The sequence below is a fragment of the Macaca thibetana genome, chromosome 11 (genome assembly GCF_024542745.1).
Source record: "Macaca thibetana thibetana isolate TM-01 chromosome 11, ASM2454274v1, whole genome shotgun sequence".
Taxonomy (NCBI): Eukaryota; Metazoa; Chordata; class Mammalia; order Primates; family Cercopithecidae; genus Macaca; species Macaca thibetana.
In genome coordinates this window covers 54,084,452-54,102,689 of record NC_065588.1, presented here as the reverse complement: position 1 = coordinate 54,102,689, position 18,238 = coordinate 54,084,452, and the positions used below count along the sequence as shown (strand labels likewise).

Below are 18,238 nucleotides of genomic sequence, written 5' to 3'. Positions count from 1 at the left end.
GAGTAACATAACCTCACAGAAGGAAAAAAAAAAAAATCCAAATTTAACAGAGTCACGTGACCACCTAACTTCAATGTAAAGACAAAACGAACTACAAATAAATCTTGAACTCCTTAGTAGTTTTGTTATTTGCAGTGGTCAGGGGTAGCAATTCTGAAACAATTTTGTATATATGTTGTAACACTGAGTACATATGAGTACATAGGTAAAAACAGTAAACATATTGAAGTTGCTATGAAAAAGGAACCACATACACACAGCACATACACCTGCACTGTCTGCTGAAAGAACAAATGACATCTCAGTAGAAATCAGCACACTTGGCTGGGCGAAGTGGCTCATGCCTGTAATCCCAGCACTTTGGGAGGCTGAGGTGGGTGGATCACGAGGTCAGGAGTTCAAGACCAGCCTGGCCAACATGGTGAAACCCCATCTCTACTGAAAATACAAAAATTAGATGGGTATGGTGGCATGTGCCTGTAATCCCAGCTACTTGGGAGGCTGAGGCAGAATTGCTTGAACCGGGACCCGGGAGGCAGAGGTAGCAGTGAGCCAAGATCGCGCCACTGCACACCAGCCTGGGCTACAGAAAGACACTCTGTCTCAAAAAAAAACAAAGAAATCAGCACACCTAATACTCAAATCTTGGTTTCTAAAAACCATTCCCCAGCTAAAAAGGACTAGGACTCCTTGAAGAAGTGGTCCATTCCACACTTGAGGAAAGGAAAGTATGACATAAACCCAAAAGATAAGAATAAACAAAAAAAAGGGCTGGGCGCGGTGGCTCACGCCTGTAAACCTAGCACTTTGGGAGGCCCAGGTGGGCGGATCACCTGAGGTCAGGAGTTCAAGACCAGCCTGGCCAACATGGTGAAACCCCCGTCTCTACTAAAAATACAAAAAAATTAGCCGGGTGTGGTGGCAGGCACCTGTAATCCCAGCTACTCGGAAGGCTGAAGTGGAAGAGTCCCTTGAACCGGGAGGGAGAGGCTGCAGTGAGTGAGATGGCACCATTGCACTCCAGCCTGGGTGACAGAGAGACTCCATCTCAAAGAAAAAAAAAAAAAAAAGCGATGATAACACGTACATAAAAAGTGACAGGGCCAGCTGTAGTGACTCAAGCCTGTAATCCCAACACTTTGGGAGGCCAAAGCAGGTGGATTTCTTGAGCCCAGAGGTTTGAGACCAGCCTGGGCAATATGGCAAGACTGTCTCTACAAAAAACTTAAAAAAGAGCCTAGCATGGTGATGTGCACACATAGTCCCAGCTACTCAGGAGTCTGAGGTGGGAAGACCACTTGAGCCCAGGAATTTGAGGCATCAGTGAACAATGATTGTGCCACTGCACTCCAGGCTGGGCAAGAAAGCCGGATCTGTCTCTATTTAAAAGAAAAAAAGAAGTGATAAAGCAAACACAGTAAAATGTTAACAAACGGTGAATCTGGATAGAGTACACTGAGGCCAGGCATGGTGGCTCACGCCCGTAATCACAGCACTTTGGGAGGCAGAGGCAGGAAGATCACTTGAAGTTAGGAGTTCAAGACCAGCCTGGCCAACATGGTGAAACTCTGTCTCTATAAAATATACAAATACTAGGCGTGTGTGGTGGCACATGCCTGTAGTCCCAGCTACTCGGGAGTCTGAGGCAGGAGAATTGCTTGAACCCAGGAGGTGGAGGTTGCAGTAAGCCAAGATTGAGCCACTGCACTGCAGCCTGAGCAACAGAGCAAGACTTCATCTCAAAAAACAAAAACGAAAACAAACAAAAAAAAGAGTACACTGGTGTTTACTGATAAAATCAGAGCTAAAATTTCTGGTTCAAGTGACTTATCTACTCAATACAATTAAAAAAATAATCTCAACATTGTTTTCCATATAATATGACTATGTAATGCCAGTAATAATTAACATTTACCAAGACATCTCAAGAGAAGGATAAAGAAGATAAAAAAGTTAGTAGTAAATTCAAAAAAATTACTGTGAGTGGTTGGTTCATTTTTGCTTTGGCAATAAAGCTGAGTCAAAGGCAGAATGACATAATTCCTTTCCTTGATCCCTCTATGGATAAGAATATGCTTATTTTCCTAAACTGTGTCTTTTCCAATCTCTCTTTTTTTTTTTTTTTTTTCTGAGACAGAGTTTTGCTCTTGTTGCCCAGGATGAAGTACAACGGCTCACTGAAACCTCCACCTCCCGGGTTCAAGCGATTCTCCTGCTTCAACTGCCCGAGTAGCTGGGATTACAGGCATGCGCCACCACGCTCAGCTAATTTTGTGTTTTTAGTAGAGACAGGTTTCTCCATGTTGGTCAGGCTGGTCTTGAACTCCCCACCTCAGGTGATCCGCCTGCCTCAGCCTCCTAAAGTGCTGGGATTACAGGCCTGAGCCACCACATCCGGCTCCAATCTCTTTATTTAGAAATCCTTTCCTAAGATCATTCCAAATTTCTGAACACAAAGTCTAAAATGGCTTCACTTGATCTGGCTAACTCCATTTCACTGGCATGCATGCATTCATTCATTCATTCATCTGACAAAGATTTATTGAACTTCAACTAAGTAGTGGGCCCAATTCTCTTTCACCAGAGATACAACAGTGAAAAGACAAATTCCCTGCCTCATAAAGTTTACATTCTATTGGGGAAGACAGACAACATACAGCTAAATTAAAATATAATATATAAACACCATAATAAAAAATGTTAAATGAAGCACGACATGGGGATATAGTAATGGGGGAAGGGTAATCCTATGCAAAGAGATAGCATTTAAGCAGAGATGTGAAGTAAGGGAAAGAGACATGAGAGTGTCTAAAACAGGAACAGCAAAGACCCAATGAGGAGAGCAAATTCAGCACACTGAAGACAAACCCCAAACTTACTTTACTGTATGTAGAGAGTTGATCCTTTAGGCTCTGACAATACATCATGGTTCCCAGGGCAACTTGCTGGACCAACTGTTGAAATTTTAAATTTCTAGAAACAAAATCTGTCTCACAGTTTACCTGTGGGAACAAATTGATATAGCTGTATAAGCTGTTTAATAATTTCCAAAAGTGCCTTAAGGCTGGAGAGTAAATCAAGATACTGACAGAACAAGCTACAGACTCAACAGAAAAAAAAAATGACTCCAAAATTTTAAAGCTACAGTTCCTCTCCTAGCCCGAAACAGAATGAAGTGATTCACGTTGGGCCAGTGAGTTAGCAATAGCCTGTATATTCGGAAGATGGTTCAATAATGTCCTGAAGGACTCACCACAAGTTCACCACTTACCTGTGTCTGCACACCATCATCACCTCATTCTCCAGCCATCCCAACTCCAAACCACTTATGCTATTATCTTGTTTATTCCCACCTCTCATTCTAAACTAATCCACACCTGATTCTTCACCAATTATGGCCCCCAAACCTCCTCTAAAATAGCTACACTCTATTCAACAACAATTAATATAATTAACTTTGTAATCTAACTGTTCCAGGAAACAATCAGTGACAAGGGGTAAGGCTGCACCAGACTCACATTCAGGAGTAATATTCTAGACTGCTAGGCCATTTCTCATCAACACACCAGTACATTTCTATACTTAAATGAATTCATAACTAATACCCAAGGTTTCATGAGTTTAACTTCAACTACCCTTTATGGTTCTTAAACGGATCTCTTCCTCAAGAAGATAAAGGGCCTACTACAAGCTTTATACCCAAGGGACAGCTATTCTTGGTATCTGGAATTTCCAACAACTCACCTCTACTAATACAGTTGTGTTTCCTTCCTGCAACAGCCCAATCAGGCCTTCTTTGGTCTTTCTCCCTTGGAGCTTGGCAGCTTTGCTCCAGCCCTCTTTCTGGGCCTGCTTGTGGAGCCAGATCTCTGCCTATAAATTGAGAAGAAAAAGAGCAGACAACAAAGTCACAGAATTTAGAACTAAATGTAATTCTAAGATACGCTCAGGTTTCCTGATTCTCTAAATTCTCTAACAGAAACTGAAGTAATCTATCATTTACTGGCAGTCTACCACTAAATGCCAAGCACCAGGTATTATTACAACCGGTGCCTTGGATGAATTTAATCTTCACAACAACCCTATGGGGCACACAGTTGTATTTTCTTTATACAGTTATGCAGCACATAACAATATTTTGAACAATGACGGACTCCACATACGATGATGGTCCCTAAGATTATAATGGAGCTGAAAAATTCCTATTGTCTAGTGACACTGTAGCCCTCCTAACATTGTAGGGCAACATATTACCTACATGTTTGTGGCAATGCTAGTGTAAAGAAAACTTCTGTGCTGCCAGTCCTATTAAAATATAGCACGTACAATTATACACAGTACATGATACCTGAAACAATGAACAACTATGTTACTGGTTTATGTATTTACTATAATATATATACTTTATTGTTTTTTTAGAGTGTACTCCAACTGATAAACTACTCGGGAGGTTGAATCTCTTGAACCCAGGAGGCGGACGTTGCAGTGAACCAAGATCAAACACGCCACTGCACTCCAACCTGGGTGACAAAGTGAGACTCTGTCTCAAAAAAATAAAAATTGAAAAAATTTAACAGTAAAACAGCTTCAGGCAGGTCCTTTAAGAGGTATTCCAGAAAAAAACATTGTTATCATAGGAGACAACAGGTCCATGCCCGTTACGGCCCCTGAAGACCTTCCAGCAAGACAAGATGTGGAAGTGGAACACAGTGTTAATGATGATCCCACTCCTGTGTAGGCCTAGGCTAATGTATGTGTTTGTGTCTCAGTTTTTAACAAAACAATTTTTTTTTTTTTTTTTTTTTTTTTTGAGACTGAGTCTCACTCTGTCGCCCAGGCTGGACTGCAGTGGCCAGATCTCGGCTCACTGCAAGCTCCGCCTCCCCGGTTCACGCCATTCTCCTGCCTCAGCTTCCCAAGTAGCTGGGACTACAGGCGCCCGTAACAAAACAATTTTTTAAGGTAAAAAAAATTTTGGCCAGGCGCGGTGGTTCATGCCTGTAATCCCAGAACCTTGGGAGGCCGAGGTGGGCAGATCACGAGGTCAGGAGATAGAGACCATCCTGGCTAACATGGTGAAACCCCGTCTCTACTAAAAATACAAAATAATAGCCAGGCATGGTGGCAGGCATCTGTAGTCCCAGCTACTCGGGAGGCTGAGGCAGGAGAATGATGTGAACCTGGGAGGCAGAGCCTGCAGTAAGCCCAGATCGTGCCACTGCACTCTAGCCTGGGGGAGAGAGTAAGACTTGTCTCAAAAAAAAATAAATAAATAAACCATTTTTCAATAAAAAAAAAGTTTGAATTTTTTTTTTTGAGACAGAGTTTCACTCTTGTTGCCCAGGCTAGAGTGCAATGGCGCGATCTCGGCCCACCACAACCTCCACTTCCCAGGTTCAAGTAATTCTCCTGCCTCAGCCTCCCGAGTAGCTGGGATTACAGGCCCTCGCCACCACACCCGGCTAATTTTATACTTTTTTAGTAGAGACGGGGTTTCTCCATGTTGATCAGGCTAGTCTCGAACTCCCAACCTCAGGTGATCTGCTCGCCTTGGCCTCTCAAAGTGCTGAGATTACAGGCATGAGCCACCACGCCCAGTCAAAAAAAAGTTCAAAATTTTAAAAATAGAAAAAAGCTCACAGAATAAGCACATAAAGAAAAATATTTTGGCACAGCTGTACAGTATGTTTTACACTGTTATTACAAAAGAGTCCAAAAGTTTAAAACATGTTAAAAGTTTATAAAATAAAAATGTTACCTTAAACTAAGGTTAACTTATTATCGAAGAAAAAATTTCTTACAAATTTAATGTAGCATACGTGTACTGTTTTGATGTCCACTGTAGTGTACCATAGTGTCCTAAGGCAGGCCTTCTTATTCACTAACCACTCACTGACTCACCCAGAGTAACTTCCAGTCCTGTAAGCTCCATACATAAGTTCCCTATAGAGATGTATCTTTTTTATGTTTTATGCCTATTTACTGTACTTTTTCCATGTTTAGATACACAATACTTACCACTGTGTTACGACTGCCTACAGTATTCAGTCCAGTAACATTCTGTAAAGGTTTGCAGCCTAGGAGCAGCTGGCTATTCCATATAACCCAGGCTGTAGTACAATACACTATCTAGATTTGTGTAAATACTCTATGACGTGCGTAAGCCAAAATCTCCTAACGACCCCATTTCTCAGAATGTGTCTTCCTGGTTAAGAGATGCATGGCTGCACAGACAAAAATTACACAACTCTGAAAAATTAAGATGTCTAAAGTCAGCCGGGCGCAGTGGCTCACTCCTGTAATCCCATCACTCCGGGAGGCCGAGGCGGGCAGATCACCTGCGGCCAGCAGTTCGAGACCAGCCTGACCAACACGGCGAAACCCCATCTCTACTAAAAATACAAAAAAAAAAAAAAAATTGCCGGGTGTGGTGGCGCACGCCTGTAATCCCAACTACTAGGGAGGCTGGGGCAGGAGAATCGCTTGAACCCAGGAGGCGGAGGTTATAGTGACCCGAAATCGCGCCACTGCACTCCAGCCTGGGCCACAAAGGCAAGACTCCGTCTCAAAAAAAAAAAATATATATATATATATATATATATACATATATGCGCCTAAAGTCAGACTGGTGGGGCACCACAATGTGACTCCTGATCGATCTATATATATATATATATATATGCGCCTAAAGTCAGACTGGTGGGGCACCACAATGTGACTCCTGATTGATCTAACTGTAAAGCTCACACAAACCCTTTCAGCTCCAGGCAACAAGAAACACCATAAGAGTCTGGTTTGTTAATTCTGGGATACTCAATTGCTTCCAAATAAGACAAAGTGAAGGCCAAGGTTGTCATTTAAGCCAGATTTCCACTTAGGGCTGTGCCATTATGGTCACTGGAGAGCAGGTCTAACTTCACGCTCCCCAGCGTGACCATTCCAAGAGTCTGAGGTCGAGCTCTAGTACTCCGCCCTGCACCCCTCCACACACACACCTGTTTGAGGTCCCCGCCACAAGTCTCCAGAGCTTTCTTGCAATTTACAAAGGAGTAGCCTGTATTCCGCCGCAGTTTCATGAGGAGCTCCTTGCTGGAGGCCGAGGCAGACAGACGGGGCCCAGCATGAAGTGTGTGCCGTGGCTGGGGCGACTGACGCAGAAGAGACCCAGCCTGGATGGGGTAAGAAAGGGATGAGAGGCAGGAAGCAGCAAACTCCAGAGGGTGGAGGGTACACTGGCAGGGAGTGGACGGTGTGCAAACGGGGGTGCACCGGGACTGGACTGGGCAGAGGAAATGCTGTCCGGGAAGGTGGGATGGAGTCAAACGGGGTTGGGAGGAAGGGAAAGGTACAGGCGCACAGAAGAGCTGCAGGGAAAGCAGGCCGGTACCAGGACCAGGACTTCTCACCGAGTGGCTCCCGGTCCGCGCGACCAGGAACACACGCAGTGACCGTAGCAGCGACATCTCCCTAGCCGCAGTAAACTCCCTCCCGCGGGCGCAAAGGTGAGGCGACAAACCTACGGCGCGGCGGAAGGGCCACAATTCTCCAGCGGAACGCACCAAACGAGGATGGTGCCACCTGCTGGCCGGAGGAACACAGTCCTCTCCTCTACTTGATATCTTGAGACTACACATTTGTTTTTGGTTCTTTTTTTTTTTTTGAGTCTCGCTCTGTCGCCCAGGCTGGAATGCTAGTGGCCCGATCTGGGCTCACTGCAAGCTCCGCCTCCCGGGTTCACGCCATTCTCCTGCCTCAGCCTCCCGAGTAGCTGGCACTACAGGCGCCCGCCACCACACCCAGCTAACTTTCTGTATTTTTAGTAGAGACGGGGTTTCACCCTGTTAGCCAGGATGGTCTTGATCTCCTGACCTCGTGATCCGCCCACCTCGGCCTCCCAAATCCCAGCTCACGCTGGGATTACAGGCGTGAGCCACCGCGCGCAGCCTGAGACTACACATTTCATATGGGAATTACCCCCCACCTCCCACCCCAGGTAAAATAACAGAAACCAAGAAATAAAGTTGTCACAAAACAACAACACAAGAAATGTGGGTAACATTTTATGTTTATTTTCAATGCGCGTTTATATTCATTATCCATTTATGACTCACAACAAACTTGTGTAGTTGGTGAATGGGTTCTGAAATTTGTCCAAGGTCGCCTAGAAAGGCAGGGGTGGAATCCATTGAACAAAGCGAGTAAATATTTATTGAATGAGCACAATATGTGTGTGTGCCAGGAACTGTGTTAGGCTTCTGGGGACTAGACATGAGTAAATCACAGCCCTATCCTCCAAGGTAATTTAATGGTGAGAAAATGAAAATCAAAAATGTCAATGCAAGACAAATTAAGGTCCCATAAGACGAACAAACAGTTAAAGGGTCTCAGGGAGAAAGAAATCACATTCAAGCAAGGGGCTCAGGAAAGAGGCAAAGAATAATGAAGATTTTGACAGGTGGCAATAGCCTTTCAGGCAGAGGATTATCATAAAGAGTGAGAAAGAAGTCAGGAAACTTTAGTGTGGTTTTAGAGAACAAAGAGTACTTTTTTTGTAATTTGGCCAGAGGTCCAATACATGTAGCAAAGGAGTAGGAAATGCAATAGGAGGGAAATTTGGGATAACATGGATACAGACTAAGTACCAAGCAGAGGAGCTTGTTCTTGCTTCTATAGGCAGTGAAAGCTAATCAAGCTAATTTTGGAAGATCCCAAGAGTTTGCAGAATGGACTGAAGGAGAAAGCATGGAGGCAGGGAGTCCAAAGAAGGTGACTATGTGCCTAAGCAGTAAGTAAAGAGAGCCCCAACCAGAAGTACCAATGTGGGAAGAGAAAAGAGGTGAAGGCAAAACACATTAGGAACTGTGTTAGGCTTCAGGGGATTACAGATTAGGAAGGAAGGACTGAGTAAGCTAAAGAAAAATCAAAGATGAAAACTTAGTACTGAGTCCAGTGTTCTGCACAGCATGATGTTCTGTGATCAAGGCTCTAACTCTGGAAAGCATGAAGAAACTACAGTCCAAAGGACAGCTCTGCAGCCTCAGCTTCGGAGCTGGGAGGACTTGACTCAGTTAGAGCCATGGTTCCACCAGATTCTATCTCTAAAAAGCAGGAAACAGGTGGTTTGAGGCTTCTTCCTTCTCAGCTCCTGAGCAAAAGCTGAGTTCTTGCACAACAGATTTTTAAGGCTTAATTCTTTTTAAAAAAATAAAAAACAAAAACAAAAAAAATCCTGGGCTAGCACAGTGGCCCATACCTGTAATCCCCAGCACTTTGGGAGGCAAGGCAGGTGGATCACTTGAGCCCAGGAGTTTGACACCACCCTGGGCAACATGGCAAAACCCTTCTCTACTGAAAATACAAAAATTAGCTGGTATGATGGCTCATGCTTCTAGTCCCAGCTACTTGGGGAGCTGATGCAGGAAGATCATCTGGGCCTTGAGAAGTTGAGGCTGTAATGAGCTGTGATCATGCATCTGCACTCCAGCCTGGGTGACAGAGTGAGACCCTGTCTCAAACAAAAGAAAAAAAAATCCCATAGAATTTTTTTTTAAGTCCATTCTGTATAAACAGCAACAGGAATGGAAGTGATCAGTGACAGTCTCTCTACAACCACTGCTCTCATATCCCATATACCTGCCTTAGCCCCTAAAAATCCTAGATACCTTACCATCCTCCTCCTCTGAGAACAGGAGCCAGGAACCTCCTTGGTGTTCTAACACTAGTGCTGCCAGAGCTCTGGGATTCCTGGTAAGCAGGTCCCTCACTGCACCTGCCCAAGAGGATCTGGGGTAACAAAGAGGGAAGGAAGAAAGTGAGAGAGGCCAGGGAAATCCATCCTTTTTGGTCTTCATGTTTGTGGCTCTGGAAACATGATTTTTGAGATACCCAGTTCCTTCATTAGGGCAAGAGACTGAGAAGAACAGCAGGGGTGATGTCAAGCAGGTCTTGGTTCCCTGTGCCTGGCCCTATAGATGTTGACATTTTCATCCTCATCCCGCTGAGCCAGCTCCAGTTGGAAATGCTGGGGCAGGAGGTGCTGAAAGAAGCTCTCTGTCCCGTGCTCCTCTCTCATCTTGGAGGCCAGATAGATGGTGCCATGGGGCCTGCACAGGTGTTGGAGGGTCCCCAGCAGCAGAGGGAAGGTGGGTTCCAGGTACACGATATCAGCCCCCAGCACCAGGTCATAGTCTCCAGGGAAGACATGATGGTCAATCCCCCAGGACAAGGCACGCACCTGGGCCTGGCCTCCAGCTGGCACATTGGCCTGGACGTTGCCCTGGATCTGTTCTAGGGCCAGGGGTAGGTCAGTGATGGTAACATCCCCCCCTGAGAGAGAGGAAGGAGGAAAAATGCAAGTCAGAGGGACCAACCAAGGGTTCTTGGCTCCTGCCTGGAAGGTCCAGAAACCTCAGAGCATAGAGGACAATGTCTTGACAGCCCGGAGCCCACTCTGCCTTTTAGTTGCTTCAACCTCCATTTCACCCACTGCTATTCTCATTACCCTACATTCTACAACATCAACATTCTCTCTGAGCTAATCTTCAACCTCTCTGGCCAACACACAACAATCAGATGTCAGCAGAAGCCTGGGCAGGACTAAGCTGGAGATGGGTTATGCACCCACCCCCACTGACACAAGCTTGCCTTAAGGGTCTGGAAAACTTCCCAGAAAATGTGACCTCAGCTGAGTCCTAAAGGACAAGTGGGAGTTAGTCAGGTGGAGCTTTCCAAGAAGAAAACAGTGAGTACAAAGGCCTGGGAGTGAGAGAGCATGGCATATTCAAGAAAGGCTGGATCTTAGAGGATATGGAAGGGGGAGAAAAGTGTCAAGACATGAGATAAGGGGAAAGTGATTATGATATGCTAAGGAGATTCAGGTTTGGTACTGAGGGCAATAGGCTTTAAGGGCAGAAACAGGGGTGAAGATGGTCAGATTAGCATCTCAGAAACCTTCATTCATGCAGTACATATAATTTGGAGCACCTACTAAGTGCTGGGTGTATAAGGCGAGCAAGACAATAACACAGCTTTCTTTGTTTCATTCTAGAGATAGAGACACACTAGGTACTGCATCATAATCATGATGACTATGATAGAAAGAGAAGCAAGAAGTACTAGGAATCCATCCATTCATTCATTCATTTATTCATATTTATTATGTGCCTATATGCCAAGTGCTGAGAACATAATGATGAACCAAGAAGGTAAGAATACCCCCTCACAGAGCTTATGGTCCAGTGGCAAGAAACAGATAACAACCACCAAAATAAATAAAATAAAATACACTGTACATCAGATGATCATATATGCCATGGTGAAGCCCCAGGCAGGGCAAGGGGATAAGAATTGCTTGAGGGATGGGGAGAAATGCAAGTTAGAGTGGACCAACCAAGCGTTCTCAGCTCCTACCTGGAAGGTCCAGAGACCTCAGGGCATAGAGGACAAGTCTTAGCAACCTGAATGTAATTTTAAATTGAGTGGTCAGACCAGCCTGACCAAAATGGTGAAACCTCGTCTCTACTGAAAATACAAAAAATTAGCCAGGTGTGGTGGCGGGCGCCTGTAATCCCAGCTACTCGGGAGGCTGGGGCAGGAGAATCGCTTGAAGCCGGGAGGCAGAGGTTGCAGTGAGCAGGGATCACGCCATTGCACTCCAGCCTGGGCGATAACAGCGAGACTCCATCTCAAAAAAAAAAAAAAAAAAGAATGGCACGTGCTGGCTGGCATGCTTTAGGAGGAGCACACTGGCTGCTGTGATGAGAAGAGTACCGGAGGGCAAGGTCAGAAGCTAGGAGACCAGTTAGGAGGTGACGGCAACGACCCAGGTAAGAGATGATGATGGTTTAAACCAGGGCAGCAGCAATGGCTAAGAAATGGTCAGATCCTGAGTATATTTTGAAGGTAGAGTCAACAGGATTTGCCAACAGATTGGATATGAAATATCAGAGAGAGAGAAAAGCTTGGGATGGGCCAGGCACGGTGGCTCACACCTGTAATCCCTTTGGATTACACTTTGGGAGGCCAATATGGGATGATTGCTTGAGTCCAGGAGTTTGAGACCAGCCTGGGCAACAGGGCAAAACCTCGTCTCTACAAAAAATACAAAAATTAGCTGGGTGTGGTGGTACGCGCCTATAGTCCCTGCTACTTGGGAGGCTGAGGTGGGAGGATCGCTTGAGCCTTGGGAGGTTGAAATGTCAGGGCTTTAGTGAGCCATGATTGCACCACTTTCACTCCAGCCTGGGCAACAGAGCGAGACCCTGTTTCAAAAAAAAAAAGGCTCAGGATGGTTTCTGGGTGTTTGGCCTGACCAACTAGAAGACCAAATTGCCACTCATTTAGATGAGGAAGGTTGCAGGAGGAGCAATTTGGACAGGAAGATCATGAGTTCATTTTCTGAGCACATTAAGTTTGACATAGACATCTATATCACATCAGACAACCACATGAAGATACTGAGTAGGCACTAGGTTATGCAAGCAAGTCTGGAGATAGAAATGGGATAGTCTTAGAGTCATGATCACCAACAGGGCATTTTTTTTCTTTTTTTCCCTGAGACGGAGTCTCACTCTTGTTGCCCAGGCTGGAGTGCAGTGGAACGATCTTGGCTCACTGCCACCTCCGCCTCCCAGGTTTAAGCGATTCTCCGACCTCAGTCACGCAAGTAGCTGGGATTACAGGTGCTTGCCACCACGCCCAGTTAATTTTGTATTTTTAGTAGAGATGGGGTTTCACCATGTTGGTCAGGCTAGTCTCGAACTCCTGACCTCAGGTGATCCACCCACCTCAGCCTCCCAAAGTGCTGGGATTACAGGCATGAGCCATCGTGCCCGGCTTCAACAGGACATTTAAAGGCATGAGGTGATGGGCTGCTCAGGAGTGAGGTAAACAAGAAAAGGAAGGATCAAACGACTGCCCCTGAGCCCTGGGGCACTCACATTTTCAGTTGTGAAGATGAAAAAGAACCAACAAGAGAGCATGGAAAGGGAGTGCCTGCCAGGTAAGCAGAAACCAGAAGTGTGGTCCCCTGGAAACCAAAGGAATTGTTCCAAGGAGGAGGGAGTGTTAGCATCAAATACAAGGTCAACAAAGGTAGGCTGATAACTGACTCCTGCGTTTAACAACCTGGAGTTAGAAATGAAGCTCATGACTTTAACTAGAACAACTGGATTGAAGGGGGCACAGTGGAGTGAAAATCTGATCGTAATGGTTTAAGGAAAGAATAGGAGGAGAGGAACTAGACACTAAATATTAACTTTTTTGAGGAGTTTTTTTTAAAACGGAGCATAGAAATGGAGTGATAGCTGGAGAGAGATGTAGGATCAAGAGTTTTTTTCTGAAATAGGAGAAATCATGTCATATTTATATGCATTTTGTATTCCATATATTGCTACATATGGAATGATCCAAAGAAAAGGAAAAACTGAGAATGCAGGAGAAATGGGAGTGGGTGTTACTGGAACAACGTCTTTGAGTAGGCAGAAAGGTTTGGGGTCTTGTGACAAGTGGGGGTCTTGACCTTAGCTAGCATAGTATGTTCATCCATGGTAACAGGAGAGAAGGCACTGCACACAGATGCAGATGCAGTTACATAAGTAGATGCTGTGATAGGGATATGTGGACATTTTCAGAGAAAACAGAAGCAATCATTAGAGATAGGAAACACCCAGGCACAGTGGCTCACATTTGTAATCCCAGCACTTTGGGAGGCCAAGGCAGGTGGATCACCTGAGGTTAGGAGTTCGTGACCAGCCTGGCCAACATGGTGAAACCCCATCTCTACTAAAAATACAAAAATTAGCCAGGCGTGGTGGTGCGTGCCTGTAATCCCAGCTACTTGGGAGGCTCAGACAGGAGAAGAGCTTGAACCTGGGAGGCAGAGGTTGCAGTGAACCAAGACTGCACTACTGCACTCTAGCCTGGGCAACAGAGTGAGACTCCATCTCAAAAAATAAAATAAAATAAAAGGATAGGAAGCAAAGTCATCAGGTGTGGGTGAAGATGGCAGAGGAGGCATTTGGAGGTTTGAAGAATAAGAAGGTAAGAAACAGTTGTTCAGGAGAGTGGCAGAAAAAGTGAACAAGAGAATGTACCAGGCTAGCTGGGAAGCACTTAGGACCCAACTAAGGTCAATGGTAACAAAGTTAAAATTAGCCCAGTTAGCATAGTTGTGTATGTACTATGAGGGTCTGAATTAGCCTAGGAGTGGGAGTGCCAAGGATGCCTTCCCTTCGAAGTGATGTTTGAGCTGAGGAAGGAGGGATGCATATGCATTAAGCAAATGGTGAAAAGTTTCAGACAGAAAGTAAGCCTGGCCGGGCGCGGTGGCTCACGCCTGAAATCCCAGCACTTTGGGAGGCCGAGGCGGGAGGATCACAAGGTCAGGAGATCGAGACCACGGTGAAACCCCGTCTCTACTAAAAATACAAAAAATTAGCCGGGCGCGGTGGCGGACGCCTGTAGTCCCAGCTACTCAGGAGGCTGAGGCAGGAGAATGGCATGAACCCGGGAGGCGGAGCTTGCAGTGAGCCGAGATCGCGCCACTGCACTCCAGCCTGGGCAACAGAGCGAGACTCCGTCTCAAAAAAAAAAAAAAAAAAAAAAAAAAAAAAAAAAGTAAGCCTGGGTGAAGTCCCCAAGGAAGGGAACATCAGAGTAGGTTTGAGGAACTGATGGACGGGCAACAGGCAGCCCAAGAAAAACAAGAGAGAAAGAGGCACAGAAAGAAGGAGGCAGTACCTTGGAGGCCATGCCATAGGTGTTGGTTCTATCCTGAAAGCAACATGAAGCCACTGAAAGTTTGGGGCGGGAATACACGATTACAGTTTTATTTTGAAAATATCACTCTGACCACTGGGTGGAAGAGCAGAGGTCTAGGTGAGGACAAGGAGTCAAAGCAGGAAGACCAGTGTGGCTGTTGTAGTAGTCCAGGCAAGTGATCGTGGTGGTTTGGACTGGGGAGCTGTCAGTGGAGATGGAAAAACATGAGAAGATTTAAGAGATTTTTAGGAGATAAATTGAAAAATGGACACGTAGGTGAAAAAGAGGGTTGTGTCAAACGTGATTTCTAGGTTTCCCACTGGGCGCATGGTGGTTTGATTCACTGACATAGGGAAGTCTGAGGGAGAAATGGGTTTGGTGGGGGAAGGTCACAAGATCTAGTTGGGTATGTCACACTTTCCCAGAAGAAGCTTGAAGAGTCTTGTGAAAATTCAGGCAAGAGATGCCAGTGGCCTGAACTAGAGATGATGAAAAGAGGAGCAGACAACTGGGGAAGTATTAAAAGCATATAACTTGGCTCAGTGCAGTGGCTCACACCTGTAATCCCAACACTTTGGGATGCTGAGGTGGCCAGATCACTTGAGGCCAGGAGTTCATGACCAGCCTGGCCAACATGGCGAAACTCCATCTCTACTAAAAATACAAAAATTAGTGAGGCATGGTGGCACATGACTATAATCCCAGCTACTCGGGAGGCTGAGGCAGGAGAATCGCTTGAACCAGGAGGCGGATGTTGTGGTGAGCCGAGATCATGCCACTGCATTGCAGCTTGGGTGGCAGAATGAGACTCCGCCTCAAAAAGAAAAAAAAAAAGAGAGAAAGAGAACATTTAACTCATAGGACTGGATGATTGCTGGAATGTGAGGAGAGAAAGTGAGGGACAAGATGACATCCAGCCTTCTGATTTGACAGCTAAATAGGAGGCAAAGAAGGAGAAGCCAGTCTGGGAGCAAGTGAAGCTAGGTGTTCCCATCCATACCGCATGCCTTTTCTCCCCTTTTTAGCGTAGCTGCCTGCATCCACCCATGCTTCATGCAAAAACTGCTGTTGGCACCCTCCACTGTTTCTGAGCCTGCTGTGTTCACACTGTTCACCTCCTCCTCACCTGACAGAGCTTTCCTTGATGGATTCCCAGGGAGTCATGGTAGACATGGACAGAGCATGTCCACAGGCTCCACGCATACCTCACCAGAGTTCTTGTTATATGACATCGTCCTCTGTCTCCCTCACTAGACCATAAGCTCCTTGGGGAGAGAAAATCTATCTTACTCATTGTTGAATCCCCAATACCTAGCATGATTCTTGGTACATAGGGGACTTGAAATACATTTTGGTTGAATTAATAGAAGAATGAATGCCTGCCTCTGGAAAGATTTCCTTTTTTTTATTTTTGAGACAGAGTTTCGCTCTTGTTGCCCAGGCTAGAGTACAATGTGCAATCTCAGCTCACTGCAACCTCCACCTCCCGGGTTCAAGCGATTCTCCTGCCTCAGCCGCCCAAGTAGCTGGGATTACAGGCATATGCCATCACACCCGGCTAATTTTGTGTTTTTAGTAGAGACGGGGTTTCACCATGTTGGTCAGGCTGGTCTCAAACTCCTGACCTCAGGTGATCCACCCACCTTGGCCTCCCAAAGTGCTGGGATTATAGGCATGAGCCACTGCGCCCAGCTAGACTTCCCTTAATATGACCTAGTTCTGTCCCTATGAACAAATACATGTTAATTTACATTCCTAGAGAGATGACATTGTAAGAATTTTTAAATGAGTGCTTTCAGTTTGAGGTTTTGTCTGCCGATTAGATTATAATTTGTGAAACTGTTTCCTCTGTAGTTTTTGGTTCTTGACAAAAGAGAAGCAAATTTTTCCTTACCTTTTCCTTTTCCAAGTCTGCAGTGTCTAATTCTACCCCCACTTCCTACAAAACACATCCTAACCCTTGGAAACTCATAAGCTTGTTTCTCTTAGCAATAAAAAACTAAGGAATCTGAAACATATTCATAATAAAGTTATAAAGCACTCACGAAGTTTAATGTCCACAAGTCTCCCTACAGAGTACCCCCATATGTGCATCTTGACAGAAAACCATCTTCAAAACCAAGGCGCTTTTAAGTGATAGCATTCTCCATAAAATCACAAAGAGCAACACAAGGCTGGGTGTCGTGGTTCACGTCTGTAATCCCAGGTGCTTCTCAAGGCAGTTGGATCACCTGAGGTCAGGAGTTCGAGACCAGCCTGGCCAACATGGTGAAACTCTGTCTTCTACTAAATATACAAAAATTAGCCGGGTGTGGTAGCACAAGCCTGTAATCCCAACTACTTGGGAGGCTGAGGCATGAGAATTGCTTGAACCCGGGAGGCGGCGGTTGCAGCGAGTGGGGATAGCGCCACTGCAGTCCAGCCTGGGCGACAGAGTGAGACTCCGTCTCAAAAAAATAAAAACAAACAAAAAAAAAAGAGCCACACTATAGAAACAACTCCTTCTTATAGGCCTGCCTGAGTTTTATTTCCTGCCCTCCCCAATCACCCACCCTAGGTGCTTTGACAGGCAATTCCCGCTGTCTGGCATACAGAAGTAGGCGCCAAAACAAAAACAAATAAAAAAAAGTTTGTTAAAAAGAAGGGGTTGGACTGGGCCCAAAGTACTCCCCTCTCCCCCAGTGATCCACGAAGTGACCATTTCTCCGCGCCCCTGGGTCCCCACTCTTTCCCGCCACAAAGCCAGCTCACGCACCCTGCAGCGCTGCCAAGATCCCCACGATGCCTGTCCCCGCACCCAGTTCGATCACCTTCTTGCCTCGGAAATCCACATTTTTACTCTCGAAATAATTGCACAGGCTCAGGGCCTACGGGAGAAAAGAGAAAGAAAAAGACAGTCGTGAGGATGGCTCCATATGGGAGAGGCAGAGTCCGGGATCTGGACCTCCCACGGACCCTCACCCGGCGCAGCCCACTCCTCACCGCGTCCCACACGCGCGCCGCCACCCCGAGGCGGGACCCAAAGTTCTGAGTGATAGTCAGCACATGCCCACAGAAACAGAACTGGCTCTTCTCCGAGTAAGAGTCCGCAAAGAGCCCGACCTCCCGTGGGAACACCGATTCCGACTCAGATTCGGGATCTGGGCCGGGGTCCGCCATCCGGCCCCCCAAGGGAGTGCCCGGGCACCACGGCCAGCGCTCAGATCCCGGCTCCGGAGCAGGGTAGAGGTTGGGGGCCACGAGCCGTCTTGGTGTCCCTGTGGCACGAGCCCCGCCTCCCTGTGTTTGCCCTCCTTCCTCCAGTTCGACTTCCTGGAGTTGGAATGAGGAGCTGCCCCTCCCGCCCCGGCCCCGAGCGCACACGCGACAAAACCCACACGGGACCATACGAGTCAGACCCGGCGGACTGGTCGGAGACCGGGAGTGAGGGGGGAGGAGCGAGGACTGATGCTACTGTAGGAGGTGAGGTGTCTAGACC

At 46.2% G+C, this 18,238-nt stretch overlaps 1 protein-coding gene across 2 annotated transcripts in view; it reads right to left on the bottom strand.

Moving 5' to 3' along the window:
- Positions 1–18,238, bottom strand: part of EEF1AKMT3 (EEF1A lysine methyltransferase 3) — a 24,346-nt gene extending 6,108 nt beyond the window's left edge. Inside the window, exons 1-6 of one of the 2 annotated variants that reach the window (XM_050747313.1) lie at positions 17,743–18,238; positions 17,550–17,627; positions 7,407–7,478; positions 6,996–7,169; positions 3,745–3,873; positions 2,880–3,002 (exon numbers count right to left, since the gene is read on the bottom strand). In XM_050747313.1, coding sequence (XP_050603270.1) covers positions 2,880–3,002; positions 3,745–3,873; positions 6,996–7,169; positions 7,407–7,478; positions 17,550–17,627; positions 17,743–18,147 — 981 coding nt within the window. In that variant the 5' untranslated portion in view covers positions 18,148–18,238. Of the gene's footprint in view, positions 1–2,879; positions 3,003–3,744; positions 3,874–6,995; positions 7,170–7,406; positions 7,479–8,047; positions 10,327–17,515; positions 17,628–17,742 lie in introns of those variants that run through there. The other variant, XM_050747314.1, reaches the window with a different exon arrangement.